Genomic DNA, 22,559 nt, shown 5'->3' with positions numbered 1-22,559 from the left:
CCTAATCTGAGATACTGGCTCCGCTCGCCTAACAGCCAAATTAGAATCTTTCCGCTCAGCCTCTCGAAGTTTTCTTCTCTAGTGCTCAACGTCCCAGTTGTCACCAAGGCAGCAAGGTGCTGGGAAGGCCCATCTGCCTGCGCCCCGCCCGGCGCGCCTTGGAGGCCGATGGGCGGGACTAACCAAGGGCCTTTGTGGCCGTTTCCTATTGGGGCTTGGTTGCTATGGTATCCCCGACCTTAAAAACTCGCGGGCACTACTTCCGGAAGTTAAAAAAGAATTACTTCCAGGGCTGCCCACACTTGTTACGGCTGACTAAGCGGTTAGTAAGGTTAACAAAAATAAAACTTTTGAGGGAAACTTCTAGAAAACCGAATTTAACCATTTTAATTTGTTGATATTACGTGGTATCATATCCTGTTTTCCCTTTCAAGAGAGTTATCATATAGTCCTCGTTTATTTGCCAGTCTCCAAAATGGCGCTCACGGCATTCGGTCAGAGGTGAGTCACGTGGGACCTCCCGGTTCCGGCGCGGTAGAGGCCCAAGGAGGTGAACCGTCTCCGGCACCATGTCTGGTTTGTCTGGCCCACCAGCTCAGCGTGGCCCTTCCCCGTTAGCGGTGCTGGTTTTATTCCTGCTGGGCCCCAGCTCGGTGCTCGCCATCTCCTTTCATCTCCCCGTTAACTCCCGCAAGTGCCTCCGCGAGGAGATCCACAAGGACCTGCTGGTGACGGGCGCGTACGAGATCACCGACCAGTCTGGGGGCGCTGGCGGTCTGCGTACCCACCTCAAGGTGCGGCAGTGGGCGGCGCGGGGAGGGAAGACCGTAGGCGTCGACCGAGGATGGGGTGGGGGGGCGGCCTGAGGCCTGGAGGGCGGCCTGGCCTCCCTGAACGCGACGGGTGCGCGGTCGAGACCGCCCCCTCATCCGGCTGGTCGGAGTTGGCGGGGCGGGGCGGGGCGCCAATGCCAGGGAACCCTTACAGGGGCCGCGAGGCCTTGCTGGATGTGACCGCTGGGCTGGGGCGGCCTCGACTTTGGTCGTGGTCGGGGTCCTGTAAGTGTTCCGGTCTTAGTTATCTTGAACTGGAACTTGTTTCTCCGAAGAGGCCTCTGCGTGTTGAGTATGTGTCGGGCTTGGCATCATCAGACCCCCTGAAACCTGCAGGAAAATCATGGAAGGGCTGAAGCTTACTGTGAATAATAAAAACCGTTATTTGTTGAGCATTAGCTGTGTGTCAGGTCCTGTGCCACGTTACATATGATACTATGTAGTTCGTTACCGTTGGTTTCATTTTACACGTGAGCAGACTGAGGCTTAGAGCGATGTAGAATAAATTGATGTCCGAGCTGGAATTCTTGGTTTGGGAGTTCAGTAAGGTGAAAGAAAAGGACTGCAGTCTTATACTCGCCTTGCTTTTTATGTAATACCTGTGATTGGTTAAAGTCGATCGTTGGTCACAAAATGGTCACTCTGTAGTATTTTCTTTAATGGTAGCCCAGAGTTTGGATTTGGCCAATTTTGATGCAAGATTTCAACAGTATTCGTTGATGGTGACAAACTACTACCGTAATGCCAGTTTGGCCCTATTGTGCCATTAGGATGACCAGCGCTGTCTTTGAAAAGTTAATATAACATGATACCCATAAAGCTTTGATTGTTTTATTCATTCGGGATAGCGCACAGTTTGTTAAGAAAAATGGGTCTTAGACTAAATAGGAAGAAACCTTTTTACTTTTTAACAGAGCTTCGGGTATAGTAAGACCATAATTTATGTTTAAGGTATTGGAACCCAGTAGTGGTAATTATTTATATTTTATTTGGGAGATATAAACTATTTTTAGGGGTTTGCTCAGTGACCTTTTCTTTTATTATTCTCTTCAGATACCAAACTTCTGTCTGACCAAGAAAGCTGTGATCATATAATTTTAGAGGTTTAGATACAGTGTTTTGAGAGTCATGCTGCTGACTCCTCGAAGGATGTAGTGCATAGAATAAGAGAATTTGAGCAATCAAGGAGATGTTACTCTCATCTCCAGTGTTGTCCCCTCTGATTTATATTTATATTTTGAAACCCTTCAGTGGCTCACTGTTGCTCATCTGATAAAGTTTAAATTTTCCAGCGTGCTCTGTAGCGCTCTTTATGATCTCTTTCTGGAGCTTTTATGTATTTGGTCACTCCCCATTTTGCATTTTAGGTATGAGCCACCCTGAACAGTACCCTGAACTTATTTTCATCTGATATTGTAGCTATTTGTCTTTATACCTTGCCTTTCTTATTAGATTGTTAGTATTCTAAGGGCAGGAATTATTTTCATGTTCATATTTTCCAGAATATCAAGCATTTGGCCTGCCTTCTAGTAAGCCCTTAATAAATACAGGAAGCATAGTTTAGCTTTATGGCCTCATGTGAATTTTATCGCCTCCAAGACTGCTGGAGACACCTCAACAACACTAACATTTTGCCATCACTCAGTTGGTCTCCCCACGTGTGCTTCATTCTCTTGCTTCTAACCAGCTTAATTGGATCACTCCTGGGATCCTAAACCCAAATAAATGCCAGGTAGGCAACATAAATGAATGAATTGGAACAGATACGATTATAAACAGTGGCAGTGATGATACCTGGGAGACGCTGGGAACTGTTAATTTGGGGTGGCCAGTACCGATCTCTTGATGTAGGCCTTGTTGCCACATCTAATTTTTCACATGAAGTCAGAAATCCAGGTTTTGATGTGAAATCTCCTGATTTTTAAATGTCATCAACTGATTCAAATTGGTTTGGTTATGGTTTGTTTGCAGTTTTATAGAGAAGAGTATGGTCAGTCCACCATAAATACAGTCCCCAGATTCAATAATTCAATATTTCAAAAATAAACAGGGTCTTGCCACACTTGTTTCATCGAAATTGCCTCTCCTCATTTTATGCTGAATTTTTAAAAAAAATTTTTTTTTTTTAACGTTTATTTATTTTTGAGACAGAGAGACAGAGCATGAACTGGGAAGGAGCAGAGAGAGAGGGAGACACAGAATCCGAAACAGGCTCCAGGCTCTGAGCTGTCAGCACAGAGCCCGACACGGGGCTCGAACTCACGGACCGTGAGATCATGACCTGAGCCGAAGTCGGACGCCCAACCGGCCAAGCCACCCAGGCGCCCCATATGCTGAATTTTTTTTAATGTTTATTTTTGAGAGAGAGAAAGCAAGCACGAGTGGGGGAGGGGCTGAAAGAGGGCGGGGAACAGAGGATCTGAAGCGGGCCCTGCGCTGATGGCAGAGAGCCCTACGGACGCGGGGCTCAAACTCACGAACCAAGAGATCTCCACCTGAGCCCGAAGTTGGATGCTTAACCAAAGTCGGATGCTTGACCGACTGACCCGCCCTAGTGCTCGTATGCCGAATTGTTTTAAAGTAAATCCCAGATATCATGGTATTTCAGTCTTGCACACTTCAGCATGAATTCCTTTAAGCACGTAGTCACCGTGTTATGTGGCTATACTCCTCACAAAATTAATAATGCTATCCAGTAGTACTCAATTCATAGTCAGGTTTCTCTACTTGTCTCAGAAATATGTTTTTAAATTAATTTCTCAGATCTCTCAAGTCTTCTTTAATCGAGTCTTGGCAGTTGTATCGTCAGTCAGTTGTCCGTAAAATGTCCTACGCTGCGGCTTTGTCTGTTTACTCCCTGGAGGTATCATCCAAACAGTTCTGCTCCCCGTGTTTCTTGTAAAAGGAATCAGCTCTAAAGATGTGCTGCACTTAGTTTCAGGTTTATGTTTTTGGTGAAGAGTACTTCGTGGGTGCTGTATGCCTCATGCGGCATCGCAGCAAAGCACGCAGTACTTTTTGTGCCTCTCAGTGCTAAGATTGATCAGTGGGTTCACCTTTGTGTTAGCGTCCTACTGCTGCTGTAGCAAATCACCACAAACTCAGTAGCTTAAAACGAGACACATTTATTTATCTGACAATTCGGAGGTTAGAAGCCATAAAATCAAGGTGTCAACAAAGCTGTGTTGTTTCTGAAGACTCTAGGTGAGAGAATCCATCTCCTCCTCTTTTCCAGCATCTAGAGACTGCCTGCATTCTTTAGTTGGTGACCCTTCCCCCATCCTCAGAGCCTGTAATAAGTATCTCTAAATCTTGCTTTTTCTCCCTCTTTCCCACCGTCTCTCTCCCCCTCCCCCTTGCTTCCATCATCTTCTGATTTTCCTGCTTCTCTCTTTCCCTTATAAGGACCCTTGTGATAATCTCCTTATCACAGACCCTAATTTAATCACACTTGCAAACCCCCTTTTGCCATGTACTATAACATTCATGGGTTCTGAGGATTAGGGTGTAGACATCCTTGGAGAGGTGGGCATTATTCTACCTACCTAAGGTGGTAGCAGCCCAAAGTCTCCATTGTAAAGCTTCTCATCATTCTTTTACTTCTGAGTCTATTGCTGACTGTTGTGCGAATTTATTGTTTCATTAAGGTTGTGTAATGATGATTTTCTAATTTTGTTATTCCTTCCATATTTACTAGCTGGAATTCTTTTTTTAATTTTTAATGTTTATTTTTAAGAGAGAGAGAGACAGAGTGCGAACAGGGGAGGGGCAGAGAGAGGAAGACACAGAATCCAAAGCAGGCTCCAGGCTCTGAGCTCTCAGCACAGAGCCTTTGCGGGACTCGAACCCACGAACCGTGAGATCAGGTCAGAGGAAGACAGAATCCGAAGCAGGCTCCAGGCTCTGAGCTGTCAGCATGGAGTCTGATGCGGGGCTCGAACCCACGAACCACACGGAGTCTGATGCGGGGCTCGAACCCACGAACCACACGGAGTCTGATGCGGGGCTTGAACCCATGAACCACGAGATCATGACCTGAGCTGAAGTCAGACGCTTCACTGACTGAGCCACCCAGGTGCCCCTTAGCTGGAATTGTTCTTAAAGAATTCATCAACTTTTAAAACCATTTGGTTACCCTAAAATTTTAAATTCATATAGAAAAGGCAGGATAAATGCAGAATTCATTCCTTCTAATTGACAATTTTCAGAGTAAGAGAGAGTTGCCTTTGTCACTTCCAATGTAGTCTGAAGAAGGTGTTATTTTAATGAAGTATTATACTGAAATCATTTTTTGTTATTTCCATTTTTAGAGTCATTGTTTTTATCCCTTGCATTCTTTCTTGAGGCTCACATGTCCCTCTGGTTCCTGTAGCCTTTTATTTTAACACAACCCCATTAGGGTTTGATAGCTTCCCTGTTTTGTGGAACAAGGTATCCTAGGCTCATCTTTCGTCTGCGCAACCACTGACCTGGAAGTGGCGGTTCCTCCAAGGAGTTCTGTCCATTTTTGTGGGGAATGGTATTTTAGAGACCACAGGCTGGGTGTCATTTTAAAAAATTTAATATACTGTTCAGGCCACAGAACACTTTTGTGGGCTTGATCCAGCCCCTTATCACGGTTTGCAACCTTTTTTCATAGCATCTATTCACTTTCTTTTAAATTTTGACCACTTGTGTCCCACACTCTGCCCAAGGATTCTCTGTGCATCATTTCTGCTTCTGAAGTATACCTCTTGAGTGAGAGAATCTGATTGGTTCAGCTCTTTTTTATACGCCAGGCCACATTTCAGGTTTCTCACAGCCTACTGACTGTCTTCTCTTTGGTGGTTTGTCCATCCTTGGTTCAAGCAGCCATGGTTTGGGCTGAGGTTAAGAGGGGAGCTGGAGGCTTTCTGTAGTGTAAAATGTAGCCAACCGGACTTGGCATTTCGTTGTTGCTCTGAATAAGGCAGTCTCTCTCATAAGGGTCTTTGTGAATATAGTGCCTCGATTGGCCTAATGCACTTTCTTTCTGTCAGGGAGTACCTTAATGTCCAGCGAATATATCAATGTTTTCATATATCACTGTATGTTGTAGTTCTGTGTTTATATACACAGTTTTGTGTTTTCTTACATAGACTCTAAACTCCTTGAGCAGAGATTGTATTTCATTCGCCATTGAAATGCCTGTCTAATACAGTGCCTGGCACATAGTACATAGTAGGACTTCAACATCAGAAATTAATGGACAAATGAATTGGCAGTGTCCTAGCCGTATCTCTGATTTTTTTTTCTCCTCTTCCTTCCTCTTCATGTCTTTCCTCCCACTCCTGACTCCAACCGTACTGAGCCTCGTGCAGTTCCTTGAATGCAGTGTTCTCTTAATCCGGACCAGTGTTTGGCTGCACACCCCTTCTATGTGCTTTCTTTATAACCTGTTTGACATGGCACTTTTGATGTAGCATGGTGCTTACCCTGTGAAGTCTTTCGTGTCTCATTCATCCCTGTGTCTTAGTTCAATGTACTGTATACTCATTATTGTACAACTGAGTCAAATATATTAGCCTTATTAAATAAGAGTTGAGTGGAAAGACCCTGGATGTGGAGTTAGACAGATTTGAGTTCAAATCTCAGCAACTCCACCACTTAAATGGCGTATGGTCTTGAGGGAATTACTTAACCCTTCTCCTTGAGTCCCTGATACGTAGCAGGGCGATGATAGAGCTCATAGAAGTGTTGGAAGGACTAATTGAGGTGGTTCTTTATTATTCAGGGGATTATTCAGGTCATATATATTATTACTCTTTTGTTTCCTCTCTTCCGAATGAAAATTGCTGATCTGACTCCCCTGTCGTATGTCATTGCAGTGACCTGATAAAGAATGTTATAATGAGAAGAATTCTGAGGATTTTGTTTGTGATTCTCCTAGTCATGCAATGAATATTTTAATATTTAATATATGCCAGACCTAGCTGGGGAAATGGGGATGAAGAGCAGACAAAACCCTTGAGTTCTAGTTGGAAACAAAAACAGGTTAAAAAAACACACAGTTGCAGCTTGTGACAAGTACTATAAAGAAAAATCAAACACTAGGGGGTAGGGAGTAACAGAGGGGTATAGCATCTGAGTGGTCAGGGAAGGCCTCTCTGAATGGAAATGGATTGAAATGATGGGCAGGACTCTACTGCAAAGATTTCTGCTTCAGGCCTATGTTAAGATGTGTTTTGTGCTGAGATTTCCAGTGAATTTATCCCATACCACCCTTCCCTGTTTTTTTTTTGTTTTTTTTTTTTTGTTTTTTTTTTTTTTCTTCACAAAATGTGGCTAACTCAGGCTGAACAGTATCGGATTTAAAGACTTTGCTATACAAAATTGAAGCAGGATGTATTGACTCATCATTTATAGTGAATATAGAAATTTTTTCATTGCTTCAGGCCCATAATAAGAAGCCTGTTGTAGGAACTCAGAATCTCAACTCTGTTGATTTTGAGTTGAAAACCACATTTTCGGGGCGCCTGGGTGGCTCAGTCGGTTAAGCATCCGACTTCATCTCAGGTCACGATCTCGCGGTCCGTGAGTTTGAGCCCCGCATTGGGCTCTGGGCTGATGGCTCAGAGCCTGGAGCCTGCTTCCGATTCTGTGTCTCCCTCTCTCTCTGCCCCTCCCCCATTCATGCTCTGTCTCTCTCTGTCTCAAAAATAAACAAACATTAAAAAAAAAAAAATTAAAAAAAAAAAGAAAACCACATTTTCACTAAGACTAGATGATATCATAATAGTTTAATAAGCTCCAATACCATTTATTATTTAGAATGCTTATTAATAGTGCAAATTGGAGGATGAATTAGTTTTAGGTGATGAGATGAGTTGTTGCCTAAGGGTGATTTGTACGTTACAAATAGTTTACAGAGTGCAAAAAGCAGTTGTGAGGAGTTGTCATAATCATCATCCAAAAGGAAAGAAAAGCCTAATGGTAATAATTGAAATGATTTATACTTTTTCAGCCTCTTCCAAACAATCTAATTGGTCTAACTTTTTTTTCATTGTCATTTTTTCAAGAGTGCTAATGCTAATTAATAGTTCATTTTGCTAAATGCAATTATTTTTTATTTGGATGTTATACCCAGTTGTGGTGCCAATCTTTCCCAACTAGCTTATAGATGAGAAAGCCAAACAGATCATTTGAGGAGTTCAGCCTTGAGTCATAGGCCTATCATAATTTAAGCCTAAAAATGATCAAGAAGTATCTTGGCAGCTGGGAAACCATGGCTTTTAACTGTTTCCACCCCCAACTGAAAGCTGTATGAAAAGATTGGGGGGTGTGTGTGTGTACATATATATATATATATATATATATATATATATATATATATGATATAGTTTTGAGATTACTTTATTTGGAACAGTTATTTCTGTTTATTATTACTGGCATCTATACTGAGAACTGATCTTTTTCTGTTGAGAAAAATCTGTCTCTTTTAGGTTTACATGTGATGTGATTATCATCCAGTGGGTTAGAAACAATTCAATAAATAGGTGGTTTGGTACAGAAGGCCAATTGGTACATTAACATTTAATATTATTAAAAGCTAGTTTCTTTTTGTATTATATTCTGATTTCTGACCTTGTGTTTCCTTCTCTCTAAAAGTTAAACATCATGTTACTTCATTTAAGTTTCTCTTATTCGGTGAAAAGTTGTCTACAGCCTTCTCTGTTTTGAACTGACCTAGAGAAGGGGCTGCTTAGATATTGAAATTGGTGAGGCGCCTGGGTAGCTCAGTCTGTTCAGCTTCCCACTTGATTTCAGCTCAGGTCATGATTCCAGAGTTGTATTGAGCCCCATGTCCGAGCCCCATGTCCAGCTCAGCACTGAGCATGAAGCCTGCTTGGGATATCCTTCTCCTGCCCCCACCCCCCACTTGTGCTCTTTCTCTCTCTCTCTCTAATAAAAATAAATAAATAAAAGTAAAATCGAAATTGCTACGCCATGTCTTTATGATGATTTCTGGAGACTGTGCCTAGTTTCTAGGAAAATGGAAAAGATTTATAAAGGTAATCTAGCGGGTACAGTGTCTTCTATGCTGTTTCTTGTGTGAATTGCTGACTGGTGGTTGATCCTGAGCCATTGCCCCCATATGCATACTCAGTCTGGCAGCCTGGACAAGTAGAGCCCTCTGTGAAATCAGCTAGCTGGCCACGGACCAGAATTTGGGCTCCCAAACAAGCCTCCAACTTGAGGGAGGTTGATGTCATCTGCTTTATCCTGTGCCCCCAACCTCATTGTTCAACGTAATGTGTGGGAAATCAAGGGACTAGTTGTTAAGAAAGAACAAGGCTTTGTTTGTGCCTGAAAGGGTCACGCTGGAGGTTTTTACCGTAAATAACTTTGGAACAGTATGAAAAAAAACATTTGATCTGGCTTCACCCCCGCAGTAGTATTGTTAGGGCAGCAACTGCTCTTTCGTTCTCATTCCCCTCCCTTCCTCCCTCTTTCTTACTTTCTTCCCCCAACTTCTCCTCCCTCCCATCACCCCCACCCCCCCCATCCCTCCACCCCCACCCCTACCCAGTCAAGCATGACTATGTTGAGTTAATGTAGCAAATGCTGATAGAAGCAGGAAGAGAGCCTCTATCCATTATCATATACAGTGCCTGGAAATTTCCCATCTCTCTCTCTCTTTTTTTTTTTTTAATTTAAGTTTGTTTATTTATTTCTTTTGAGAGAGACAGAGATAGCACAAGTGGCGGGGGGGGGGGGGGTGCGGGTTGAGGGTGGTTGTGCAGAGAGTGAGGAAGAGAGAATCCCAAGCAGGCTCGGCACTGACAGTGCAGCTCGCAACCCACAAACCAAGAGGTAATGACCTGAGCCGAAATCAAGATGCTTAACCAACTGAGCCACCCAAGCACCCCTGGAAATTTCTCATTTCTAGTTTTCAACACTTCTGCAAGTTGCCTCAAGCAATACTATGCCGCACTGCATCATTGTTGAATTGTGTTGGAAGTTTGAAAGAAGTTAGTGTTGCTTAATGCTGCTTGAGGCCTTTCTAAGTTTGACTTTGTTCTGGGTAGAATCTACATGTGATCCTTGGATTTCAGGGATGCAGTCGGTAGACTTGGTTGGTACTTGCTCTTGCTTGAAAGATCAGGGTAAATTCATTTTATGCCCATTAGATACATAGCTTCTAGGCCATCCATTGCCTGTGTTCTTCAGGTTTGAAAACATCGGTGACTTGTGGTAGCTCACCTTTCCTGTGGTGATGGGAGATGATGAAGTGTCTATGTGATGAGATGAAGTGAGGTGAATGACAGGCATTGTGAAGTAGCACCAGGCTACTCTTGACCTGAACGTGCATCTGAAGGAGGGTCATCTGCTTCCGTACTACAGCGGGCCACAGGTAAGGGAGCCACAGAAAGGGAAACCAAGGATGAGGGGAGACTACTGTACTGTTTTTCCAGTCTAAAACTACAGCATCTTCAGTGACTTGGTGTTCTCTCTGCTTTTTTATGTCTTAGGGTAGTAGATCCCATGGCTCAAGATTTCACTTGTGAACTTTTACCAAAAGAAGGGTAGAGGCAGGCCTGCAACCGCAGATCATGCACACACAGTCCTCTCTTCCCCTCCGCTCCCCCTGCACCTAAGGTTGTTGGGTCCTGCTTGTAGGTTATTACTTGGCAGGTTAAAAAAAAACAAACACATGCCAGAAATGCTGGTGTCATCTTGTATTTCTTACTGTAGCTTGTTAGCAGCTAAAAGGTTTCATTGAATCCTTGCTTCGTCAGACATTTTGTCTTCAGGTTCCAAATCTTGCTGCTGCTTCCTTGAGAATTTTGCCTTTTGTCTTTTTCTCTTTCCACGCAGTAACTATTTGGGCCATAATTATCCCTGAGTTTAGTCAGGATAGTGTACTTTATAATATAGTTGGCCATCTAGTAACACTATTAGGTCGAAAGTATGGTTAGTGACCTAAATGTTTATGGAGTTCTGAGTTACGACTAACAAATAGTTACCATCATGAGAAAAGGACAGTAATAGTAACACTTGAGTGCTTGCCACATGCCAGACGCTCTTCTAGGCACTTTACATGTGTTAAATGAATTAATTAACTATTTATTTATTATTTTTTATACCTGTATTAAATTTAATCCTCACAATAATCTCACAGAGTATGTGCTATTGTCCTTATTTTACATATGAAGAACAGAGAGAGTAAGGAATATACCCAAAACTTTACAGCTAGTAAGTGGCACAATTGTGATTTGATCACAGACCTGAGGTCTGACTCTAGGACATTCAGTCTGTTATCCTATACTGTCTTTCAGAGGGAGAAAAGGATATGTGTTTCTGTTTTAGTTCATTCTTATCAGTGTATAGAACTTGTACAAGAGTCCTGATGTTTCTAAATTCCTGAGTTAGTCATTCAGAAGCTATAATGATAGTTACCTTTAAAATAATACGCACACATTGTATAGTCAAGTGTTCGACCACAGACTGATTGTCAACCTGAAGAAGACAGAGTCCAAGTAGGAGCCTAATTGAAGGAAATTACATCGTCAGATTTTCACCATCTACAGCAAATCTGCAAGCTGATTGATCTCTGCTGCTATGGTAGCCTTCCTGGAAAAGACGCATGGGTTTTTTTTGTTTGTTTGTTTTTTTAATTTGAGAGAGCAAGATTGTGTACACGAGCAGGGGAGAGGGGCAGAGGGAGAGAGAAAGAGAATCCCAAGCAGGCTTTATGCTAAGCGTGGAGCCTGATGCCCACCCAGCTCGATCCCACGACCTGGGATCATGACCTGAGCCGAAATCAAGAGTCAGATGCTCAACAGACCCAGGTGCCCCTGTTTTGTTTTGCTTTGTTTTGTTTTTAAACATTTTCTTGGGACTGGTGGGGTATGGAGCTGATTCAGCAAATGAAAGCAATGTGTGACCTGTGTCAATACAAAGACAGACTTGCCACCTTCCCTGTGGATCATATGTTATTTTACAGGAGTAGATATGGACTTTGTCCAAAATAACTATTTGTATGTCCCTCATTAAAGTTTGTGAAAATGCTTGATGCTTGCTTGGCTCTGAGTAGCCTATAAATTTCTTGAGAATCTGCAGACACATGTGTATATATGCATTTGGTTTCATCTTTCTGGATAGTATTTTTTAAAACAAACTTTAAAAAAAATTACTTATTTATTTTGAGAGAGAGTGCAAGTGGAGGAGGGCAGAGAGAGAGAGAGAGAGAGAGAGAGAGAGAGAGAATCCCAAGCAGGCTCTGAACTGTCTGCCCAGAGCCCACAGAAGGGCCCGGACTTACAACTGTGAGATCATGACCTGAGCCGAAATCAAGAGTCGGACCCTACTCAGACCCTTAACCAACTGAGCTGCCAAGACGCCCCTTAAACAAACTTAATTTAATTAATTTATTTAAGTAATCTCTATACCTCACATGGGGCTTGAACTCACCACCCTGCGATCAAGAGTCGCATGCTCTTCCGACTGAGGCAGCCAGGTGCTTCACAAACTTTTAATTTTAGAACAGTTTCAGAGTATTAAGATGTTATTATTGACTAACGTCCATACTTTATTCAGATTTCTTTAGTTTTCACCTAATGTCCTTTTTTTGGCTCCAGGATCCCATCTAAGATCTTTTACATTTACATTGGGTTCCTTTAGATCATGACACTTTCTCAGACTTTGTTTTTGAAGATCTTGTGAGTTTAAAGGAGTGTTGGTCAGGTATTTTGCAGGATGCCCCCCCCCCCCCCCCGCCCCCCTTGGGATTTGTCTGATCATGTTTTCTTTATGATAAAGCTGGGAGTATGGGTTTTGGGGAGGAAGCCCACAGAGGTAACGGACCATTTTCATTACATCATGTTAAGGGAGCATGCTATCTGCATGATTTATCACTGTTGCTGTTGATCTTGGTCATCTGGCTGAGGTAGTGTTATTGTCAGGTTTCTCTACTATAAAGTTACTTTTTCTCTCCCGTTCCTTGGTGTGCTGTTTGGAAGGAAGTCCCTATAGGCAGCCCACGCTGCAGCCCAAGCTTAAGGAGTGGGGAGGTCTGCTCCGTCTTCTTGAGGGTGCTGTTTTCTACATAAATTGAGTCTTCTGCCTGGGAGATTTGTCTCTGTTGAATACTTTATATCAGTATGGATTCATGAATATTTATACTTTGGGTTACAGTCCAATACTACTTTATTTTGTTGCTCACATTGTTTCAGTTTGGGCTGCTGGGAGCTCTTTCATTTGGCTCCCGTGGCCCTTTAACATACCCTCCTTCTTATTTTCTGTTTTGTTTTGTTCTGTTTTTGAGACTTCTTACTTTCTGGCACTACAAAGTGCTACAGACTCATCTTGTATAACTTTCTGCCCCCATCCGGGATCAGCCATTTCTAGGAGAATCCCTGCTTCCTTTTATTGGAGAATGAATGGTATTAGAAACCAAGATCTGGGTAGGTAGTATTATTTTTAAGACCTCTCTTCCTGGCTTTTTTTTTTTTTTTTTTTTTAAACACTATTGTGGTTTCAGCAAGTGGCCAAAAGTAGTTCCAGTCTTCTTGCAACTTTTAGAGTAAGTCTGGGAATTCTGTGAGCAGTAAGAGGGGGGTGGGCTGGGCAGAGAACCCTGGCACAGGAGCTGTCGTCTAGGTCCTTCGGGTCCCACCTTTGCATTAGGTCAGGCACATCATTATAGAGGAGCACTAAAAGTACTTATTCGAACTGTATTTGTATCTTTAGCAAGTTTATGGTTGAAATTGGAGAGTGATATTGGTCACTGTCCTTTTGCAAGGACCTTCCTGATAAATTGTTCTTCATGTCTGGTTCCAGGAAAATTATCTATCATCAGAAAACAAATGATGTGTAACCTAACTTGGTTCTCTTATAGTCTTTTAATCTTGGCTTCCAGAAAACTTAGAGCCAAATTTATTGTGTACATATCATTTGCTGGATTCAGGTTCTTGATAGTGCCTATTTGTTTCTTCCTGCAGGTGACTTCTAATTTCTTTTATTCCTAATTGCTTTATTTGCCTAGGGTATGGGCCTAAGCTTTCTAAAGATCCTTTTCAAGTAGGCAGCATATTATCTTGAACGTTTCATGGAAGCAATGGGAGCACGCTCCAGGAGCAGGACCTGCTCAAGAACCTGTTTTCCGGCTACTGCCTGGGATGGTCCAAGAAAATCCAATTCTTAAGGAGTTTATTTTCCTGGTGACCTGGATTTTCACTTATTTTGACAGTTTCAGTGTGAGCATTTACATATTCTTGACATCAGCTACCCTGCATATAGAATTAACGCTTTTTCCTTACTTACTAAGTTGTGAACTTTGGTTTGCTTTTATTCAGAAGGTGTTATCTGGAACAAAGCTGTATTACTTCCCATTCCTTGATGTCATATGGGTGAATTTTATGGTTTGATATGACCTTTGTTTAATTAAGGATCTTACAATAAACATTATAAAGGAAGTAAACTTTTAAGGGCTTGCTGTTACAGGAGGTAAAAGTGGCTGTTATTTATTGTATTACCAAGGTACTTTAGTAGAATTTAAGGAAAAAAAGTAGAATCTCTCAATTCTTGAGACACCAGATGACTTTTTAAGGTGATCTGTAATTAGAACATTTTAATTTGAGGAAATTTAAAACCATCATTTCAGGGTTTTAGGCTTTGCCAGCGCTGGCTAGTCACTGAGCTTGGCTCAGTTTTCTATTTCTTAGCTACCTACTGATTTATGTAATTATTTTGGGGTTAGTGCATATGCTTTTTTTTTTTTAATTAATATTGATGGTGTGGCTTCTAAATAGCTGCAAAGTTATGAACTACATGGGAAACTGCCTGATTTTCAGAAAAATTCTAGGATCTCAGAATGCCCAGCAGTCCTTAAGAACTTAACATGGAGGTTAAGTTCTCATGTTGCTTGCTTGGATTTCCAAATATCTGAATAAACAGCCTTTCTACAGTTGTGCCAACTGAAGGTCATAGGGAATATAGAAATGTGAAGGCCCTTAGGGAATTGTGATCATTATCACACACTTTCGGGATTACATTTCATACTGATAAAAGGGGTAGGCAGTGGTGGTTCCTTTGCCTTCAGCCTCTTGTAAAGCATTTGAGTCTTTGCACGAAGATGAATCTTTAATGTATTTTCAGATGTCATGGAAAGAACCATGAAAGCAAGTGATTCTACCATAATTGTAGTACAGTGCACATTGTAGCAAGGGACTGCTTAAGCCATGTTTACCCCTTCCCGAGTACCAATTGGAGGTATGGATTATACCAAAGTCTTTCAGAAGAACATGGCAGGCTTCTTAATTCATTTTGCAAAATACCTGATGAAGGATTTTGCTAATGACTTAATCTACACTCTTTTTATCACCTAGCTCAAGCTCCTGTCCTTAAATTAGTAAATTTTTTTGAAAAACCTTCTTAATATCTTAAGAGATAAAAGAGATCATAAGCCAAGCACAATTAAATTGGGTTGTTTTTCCTAGGTCAGTGTTTTTCCTAGGTTTTTCCTAGGAAAGACCTGGCCTCTTTCCTTGCCTGACTGTGGAGATGATGGCATCTGTGGTGACTGTTCAGTCCTGCATTTTTTTTTTTTTTTTTTAATGTTTATTTTTTGAGAGAGACAGAGTGTGAGCAAGGGAGGGGCAGAGAGAGAGGGAGACACAGAATCTTAAGCAGGTTCCAGGCTCTGGGCTGTCAGTACCAAGCCTGACATGGCCTTGAACTCCCAAACCACAAGATCATGACCTGAGCCAAAGTCAGATTCTTAACTGACTGAGCCACCCAGGCGCCCCAGTGCTGCGTTCTTGATGCTTATTCCTTGCTGTCCTCTACTGGTTTCATTTACATTAAACATTTCTAGTAGCCTGTAATCCTTTCCTACTGCCTTAAGAATTAAATTAGGGGTGCTTGCCTGGCTCAGTCGGTAGAATGTACGACTCTTGATCCCCGGGTTGTAATTTCGAGCCCCATGTTGGGTGTGGAGATTACATAAAAATAAAATCTTAAAAAAAATTTTTTTTAATGTTTATTTGTTTTTGAGAGAGAGACAGAGCATGAGCAGGGAGGAGCAGAGAGAGAAGGAGGCACAGAATCCGAAGCAGGCTCCAGGCTCCCAGCTGTCAGCACGGAGCCTGATGCGGGACTCGAACTCACGAACCATGAGATCGTGACCTGAGCTGAAGTCAGATGCTCAACCGACTGAGCCACTCAGGTGCCCTGTAAAAGAAAATCTTTAAAGAGAAAAAGGAATTAAACTAGTGTAAGCAAATCTGGAAGCTTGTTTTTATCCAAGTAAGCCTTAGAAAAGTTCCACATTTTCTGCAACTTTATTCATAGGAGCCAAACTAAGTTAGAGTTTTTTAATCAGCTTGGAATGTGAAAATCTGTTATTCCTGCAGTCATTCTTTCTGAACTTCCTCCTTGCTCTTAAAAGTATTGTCATTGTGCCTTTGGGAGCTAGGGAGCAGGGACATATGAGTGCCTAATGGGTGACATCCTGAAGAAAGGGAGAATAACACATTGCTGTCACATTGGTGACTACACATTACTTTGGGAGTTGAATAGTTCCCAGACCTTTTTGCCCTATAATACGTGTGTATTCAAGGTTCTAAAGTAGTCTTTTCTTAAGCCTTTTCTTTTAGCTGATTGAGAAAAAGTATCACATGAACAAGAGGCTTTTAGGAATCTTCAGGGCTAAGTGTTCCCTTCTCCTTGCAGATTATATAGTTATTGCTGCTTCAGGACCTCTACCTTGCAGCTGCCTGCTAGTCCCTCCAAGATGAAGAACGCAGACTGAACAGTGCAGTGCTCACTTGAGAGGACTCTTACACATTCTGATTTGCACAGACCCAGAGAATCTATCACATTCTGTTTCTTAGTCTTTCTTATCATCTGTGCATTCCATTCTTTCACACGTTCCTTTTGTGGGGAAGCAACATGGAATGGAGGAAGAACATGGATTTTCCACTACTTCAAATGCACGTACAGAATTTATTAACTGTGATAAACAGGCTACTGGGTTTCCTTGTCATTAAAATGGGGATAATAAGACGGGCCTCTCTGGGATTGTTGTGAAGATTTAATAAATATTATGTATAAAGTTTATAGCATAATTCCTTAATCCCTGTATGCTTCCAAAAGCAGTTGCAGTACCTCAAGCCTAGATCACTTACTACTTTTCTTTGTTCCTACATCCTGGTTGCTAAGTGTTGCCACTTAGAAATCCATGGCCCATGATCTCAGCTGAGACCTCCATGCTGCCCAGCAATGCTTTCATGTGATTTTAGCCGCCTTTTTTCTTGTCGAATGCAGAGGTCAGAAATTGTTGGCCCAGAAGAACTTGGTTCCCTAGACCTCTTTTGTTTGGCCTTGACATAGTTTTTCATATGTTGGGATTGGCTGTGAGGATTTAAAATTTAGGAGATGTCAACTAAAAGTTAAAATGTCTAGCTTCTTTTGAAAACTTGAATGATCTGAAAACCCAGCATGACATGGCAGTCATTGGTTTCTCCCTTGAGACCGGTGTATCTTCTCGTCTTGCCAAATTGTCTACCACCTTGTGGACTGACCCTGGCCCGTGCAATTCACTTAGGTTGCTCAGTTGATCCTGGGAGGCTTTGACTTTTTCGGTCTTGTCCTATGACCTCTTCCTCCTTAAAATCCCTCAGATCCATCCCCTTCTCCCCATCACTCCTAGCCTGGAGTGCTGGAATAGTGTCCTAACCCATCTTCTTATCTCTAGCACTGTCCCTCTTGAGTCTGTCTTCACGGTATTACCAGGTTCATCTTTCTAAATTGCAAACTGAATCATATCACTCTCCTGTTTCAAATTCTTCATTGCCTTTCCACTTTGTACAAATGAAGTTTAAACTCCTTAGCATGGTGTTGCATTTCTTTTTTTTTTTTTTTAAGTTTATAATTATTTTGAGAGAGAGAGTGCATCTGCGCAAGTTGGGGAGGGGCAGAGAGAGGGGGAGAGAGAATCCCAGGCGGGCTCTGCATGGCTCAAACTCCCCAACCATGAGATCATGACCTGAGCCAAAACCAAGAATCCGACGCTTAACTGCCTGAGCCACCCCGGTGCCCCTGGTGTTGCATTTCTGCCTGATCTGGCCAGTACCTCTCCAGCCACTTAACCTCTCTGTGCCTTGGTTTCCTGCTATTGAGCATGAGAGAAATAATAGTTCTTATCTATAGTGTTATAATAAAGATTAAATTTAAAATGCATATAAAGCACTTAGCATAGTACTCAAAATTTAATAAGTGCTTAGTAAATACTAGTTATTAGTATTATGATGGTACTATATATATTTTTTTTTTCAGGTCTTCATATTTGCTATTTCTTCTACCCTGAATGTTCTTACACCCCTATTTTTCCCTTTTTAACAAAAATTTTTTTTTCATGTTTGTTTATTTTTGAGAGAAAGAGAGATAGCATGAGCAGAGGAGGGGCAGAGAGAGGGAGATGTAGAATCTGAAGCAGGCTCCCGGCTCTGAGCTGTCAGTACAGAGCCTAACGCAGGGATCAAACTCACAAACCATGAGATCATGACCTGAGCCCAAGTCGGATGCTTAACCGACTGAACCACCCAGGCACCCCACTCCCCATCTTCCCCTTAATTGCAGCTTATCCTATGGGACTTAGCTCACATGTCTCTACAGTATATTCCCTGAACCTCAATATCCTTTGGCACGTGTACTTACCTCTAGTAGTGCAGTTTTCACATTATAGTGAAGTCTCATTTCTTACTCATCTCCTCATTTAGACTTTTAAGCCCTTTGAAGATAAGAACTGTCTTACACATCCCATCCCTGTATCCCGAATGACCAGTGCAGATCTAAGCATTGACAAATTAATGATCAACCTCATTCATGGCAGAAGATACTTGATTAATATTACTACTGTTAATTCTTAGGGAATTGAGAAGATGTGCCCTAAAACCTTTTATTAAGCCCTCATTTCAATTTTTTTTTAATGTTTTCTTCTCTATGTGTGCCTTTTTTCCTTCTCTTTTTGCATCAGTGTCCCATTTCCATTCTCTGCTCCTACCGCCACTCCATCAGAGTTTGTTTTACAGAAGAGATGTGTTCTTATATGGCTTTTGTAGTGTATTCTTTTGGTAATTGTCTGCTTTGTTTTTGTGACATATCCCTTTCTAGATAATGATACTGGTATACATTTTATAAGGTGAACTTTTGCTGATAAACCCAATCTGTATCAACTGTATCAGCTTTTAGGTTTGGTAAGACTTTTTTTTTTTTAAGTTTATTTATTTTGAGAGAGAATGTGCAGGTGGGGGTAGGGGGTAGACAGAGAGGAGCCCACTGTGGGCTCAGTATCATGAACCGTTGAGATCATGACGTGAGCCAAAATCAAGAGTCGGATGCTTAACCAACTGAGGCACCCAGGTGCCCTAGGGTATGGTAAGACATTCTATAGCAGCAACATGTTTTAGCCGTCAGTGTGGATACTGTTTGAATGAATAAAATTTGCTATGTTTGGGTTTCATCTTCTTTTTTTTTTTTTTTTTGTAAGTTTGTTTATTTTGAGAGAGACAGAGACAGTGTGAGTGGGGAAGGGGCAGAGAGAGAGGGGGAGAGAGAATCCCAAGCAGGTTCTGCACTGCCAGCGCAGAGCCCCATGTGGAGCTCAAACCCACAAAACCATGACATCGTGACCTGAGCCAAAAGCAAGAAGTGGACACTTAGCTCACTGAGCTACCGAGGCGCCCCTGGGTTTCATCTTCTAATCCAGTTCCTGTCTTTAGGAATGGAGTGAATATAGTCATCATAATGGGAAATAGCAACTGTCTTTTTTTTTTTTTTTTTAATTTTTTTTTTTAATGTTTATTTATTTTTGAAAGAGACAGAGACAGAATGCGAGTGGGTTGGGGCAGAGGGAGAGGGAGGCACAGAATCCGAAGCAGGCCCCAGGCTCTGAGCTGTCAGCACAGAGCCCGACACGGAGCTCGAACTCACGAGCTGTGAGATCATGACCTGAGCCGAAGTCGGGCGCTCAACTGACTGAGCCACCCAGGCGCCCCGTCAACTGTCTTTTATAGACAATGTTTCTTTCCATTTCTCCGGTTTCTGTAAGTTCTCGTCCCCAGTGTTATTTTCTTCCTCTTCTTACTTGCTTTTTCTTTTAGATCACAGATTCTGCTGGCCATATTCTGTACTCCAAGGAAGATGCAACCAAGGGGAAATTTGCCTTTACCACTGAAGATTATGACATGTTTGAAGTGTGTTTTGAGAGCAAGGGTAAGTAATCAGAGTGTTTTTCCCTGAGTTAAGTGTCTTCTCTCAAATTAGAGCATGAACTTTCTCTCCTGGGCCAGCAGGAAGAGGAAATGGAAACTACATTTGCTTATATATGTCTTTCACACATATAAGTGAAAGTTGGCTAATCAGCCGAGTTCTTCATGTCGTGGAGTAGGCATTTCTTGAATGATGTGACATTTGGTTTGAATGATAGAGTTGAATTTCGTAGAGATGCTAGAAAATAGTACATTTATATGCTAGTGACACATTTTCTAAGGGATTAGAAATAAGGTCTGTCTGACAATATATAGCAAAGTTAGAAATATTTTTGGTCTCAAGAGCACTTCCCTAGTTCTATCTTGCTATGGATTCTTCTGTGCATCTCAAGGCCAAGATCCTATCCTTAGTACCTTTTAGACTAATTACGTGATGGCTTCTGGGCTCCGTAATGGGTTAAAATAAAAGGCAAATTCCTTTTCACTCTGCATTTGTTAGCTTCAAGGACTCTAGATTCTAAAAGCTGTATGCATTTGTATTTGTTACATTAATTGGGACCCTTTGGGGTGACAGGACATAAAAACAAAACTCAAGCTGCCTTGACTCTCTGAACTGGGAAGTCTGCAGTATGGTGCTGACCTCAGGCACAGCTGGTTCTTGGGAGTTTTAACAGTGTCATTGGAATTCCACCTCTCTCTTAGTGCTTCCTTTCCTTGCCTCCATTTAATTTTATTCTCAGGCTTTCTCTGTATAGTAACAAAAAGACTCCTGGCAGTTTTACATTTGTAGAATATTCAGAACAAATGATCCTAGAAGAGCAAGCTCCTTTGCCAAGAGTGGCAGTAGATTCCCGGGAGTGGCAGATCAACTACCTGCTTTTGACAATTAACCAAGAATTGATTCCCTTGATCTAAAGTTGGTCAATTTACCCTAAAAGCTAAGGGAGTTTGCCTGAAGTAAATGGAATAATAGATTAAAAATTAAAGGATTTTAATGGTGATTTCATGAGTGATATCCTTCTGTCTGCTCCTAGCTGTGCCAGTTCCAGGATGTCTCAACAGTATTCTAGACATTTCCACATAGTTTTGCCACCCTTATCTCAAAACCAAGATGTCTAAGACGTCTAGAGGCCATATTCATGAGCCTCTCTTCCAAATGAATTCCTCTCGCTTACCACCGTTCCCACTACCCTTCCAGTTACTTGGGCTCACATTTGGAAATTATTTTTTCCTTTGTCAGCCTATCATTGAGTTCTGCTTATACTTCTTTCAAAATATCTTCTGTGTCTGTCACCACACAATCTGAACTCTAATCTTTTAGATCCTGGATTGTGTCATTAGGCTTCAGATACCCCTGCTCTTAATATATCCAAATACTGTTACCAGATTTGTCTCCTAAAACACATATTTCATCATGTCAGTCCTTTTTCAAAAGCTGTCCCTGCTCTATAGTGGTAGTAATGTTCCTATGCTATAGAGTGAAACCCAGAATCAGAATTTTTGAGCTAGAAGAGATTTTAGGCATCCTGGCATTCAATAGTCTTTATATTCTTGCCCTAGCCTTGTCTTCCGCTGCTCATCAGTCCCAGCAGGTCTAGTTTGCTCTGCCCTCTAAACACATCACGTACATTCATTTGCTGGAATGCTCTCTTCCAATAAAAGCATGAGTTTACCTTAGCTTACCTCCCTCAACCATTCTAGCCTGCTCAGTTTCTCAATCGATTGATTCATCTAACACATCATTTATTAAGTGCCCTTACATGCCAAGCGCTGTTTCAAATGTTGGGGATACAGCAGTGAATAAAACCAGTTCTGTTCTCATGGAGCTTACATTTTCATTGACGCAAATAGACAATAAACAAGTAAATATAAATCAGGTAGTAATGAGGACTTTGTAGAAAGAGCCAAATGCCTTGAGATGCTTAGCATACCTCAGAAACAGCAAGGAGGTTAATGTGGCTTCCTCTAAATAGTATATCACTCACTGATGAGATCATTTAGGCATTTTTGAATATGTATGAATATATACATCACACAGCTTTGTGTTATTTAAATGTCTCCTGTATGTCTGTCTTACATTTCCAATTTTCAACTCTTTGAAGGTAGAACTTATCTTTTATTCTGAGTGTTTTATGTGCTGATGCTGTGCATATAGATGTCCAGGAACTAGTTTTTAAAATATATATGTATGAGGCACCTGGGTGGCTCAGTAGGTCAAGCGCCCAACTTCAGCTTAGGTCATGGTCTCACAGTTCGGTTTGTGAGTTCAAGCCCTGCATCAGGCTCTGTGCTGGCAGCTCAGAGCCTGGAACCTATTCAGATGCTCTGTCTCGCTCTCTCTCTGCCCCTCCCCCACTTGTACTCTGTCCCTCTCTCAAAAAATAAGCATTAAAACATTTTTTTCATAAAAATTATGTATATATATATGCATAAATGTATACACATACACAGTATAGTCCCCACTCAGTTTCCAGTTTCATTTGTTTTGATATGG

General features: G+C 41.7%; 1 protein-coding gene and 1 long non-coding RNA gene across 3 annotated transcripts in view; both read left to right on the top strand.

The window, feature by feature from the left end:
* Nucleotides 1-517: 517 nt before the first annotated feature.
* Nucleotides 518-22,559, top strand: part of TMED10 (transmembrane p24 trafficking protein 10) — a 41,911-nt gene continuing 19,869 nt past the window's right edge. The window contains exons 1-2 of the mRNA XM_019427194.2: nt 518-794; nt 19,958-20,069. Coding sequence (XP_019282739.1) covers nt 570-794; nt 19,958-20,069 — 337 coding nt within the window. The 5' untranslated portion in view covers nt 518-569. The remainder of the gene's footprint in view (nt 795-19,957; nt 20,070-22,559) is intronic.
* Nucleotides 804-10,503, top strand: LOC109253854 (uncharacterized). Of its 2 annotated transcripts, XR_002074554.2 has the most exons (3): nt 820-2,565; nt 10,023-10,206; nt 10,325-10,503. It is a non-coding gene; the product is annotated as an uncharacterized LOC109253854 (long non-coding RNA). The 2 variants fall into 2 exon arrangements; XR_008417262.1 differs by having other exon boundaries at nt 804-2,565; nt 10,023-10,503.

Source organism: Panthera pardus, unplaced genomic scaffold (assembly GCF_024362965.1).
Source record: "Panthera pardus isolate Hobbes unplaced genomic scaffold, ASM2436296v1 HiC_scaffold_24, whole genome shotgun sequence".
NCBI classification, from domain to species: domain Eukaryota; kingdom Metazoa; phylum Chordata; class Mammalia; order Carnivora; family Felidae; genus Panthera; species Panthera pardus.
The sequence above is the reverse complement of the archived record's forward strand: the minus strand, read 5'-3'. Positions and strand labels throughout refer to the sequence as shown.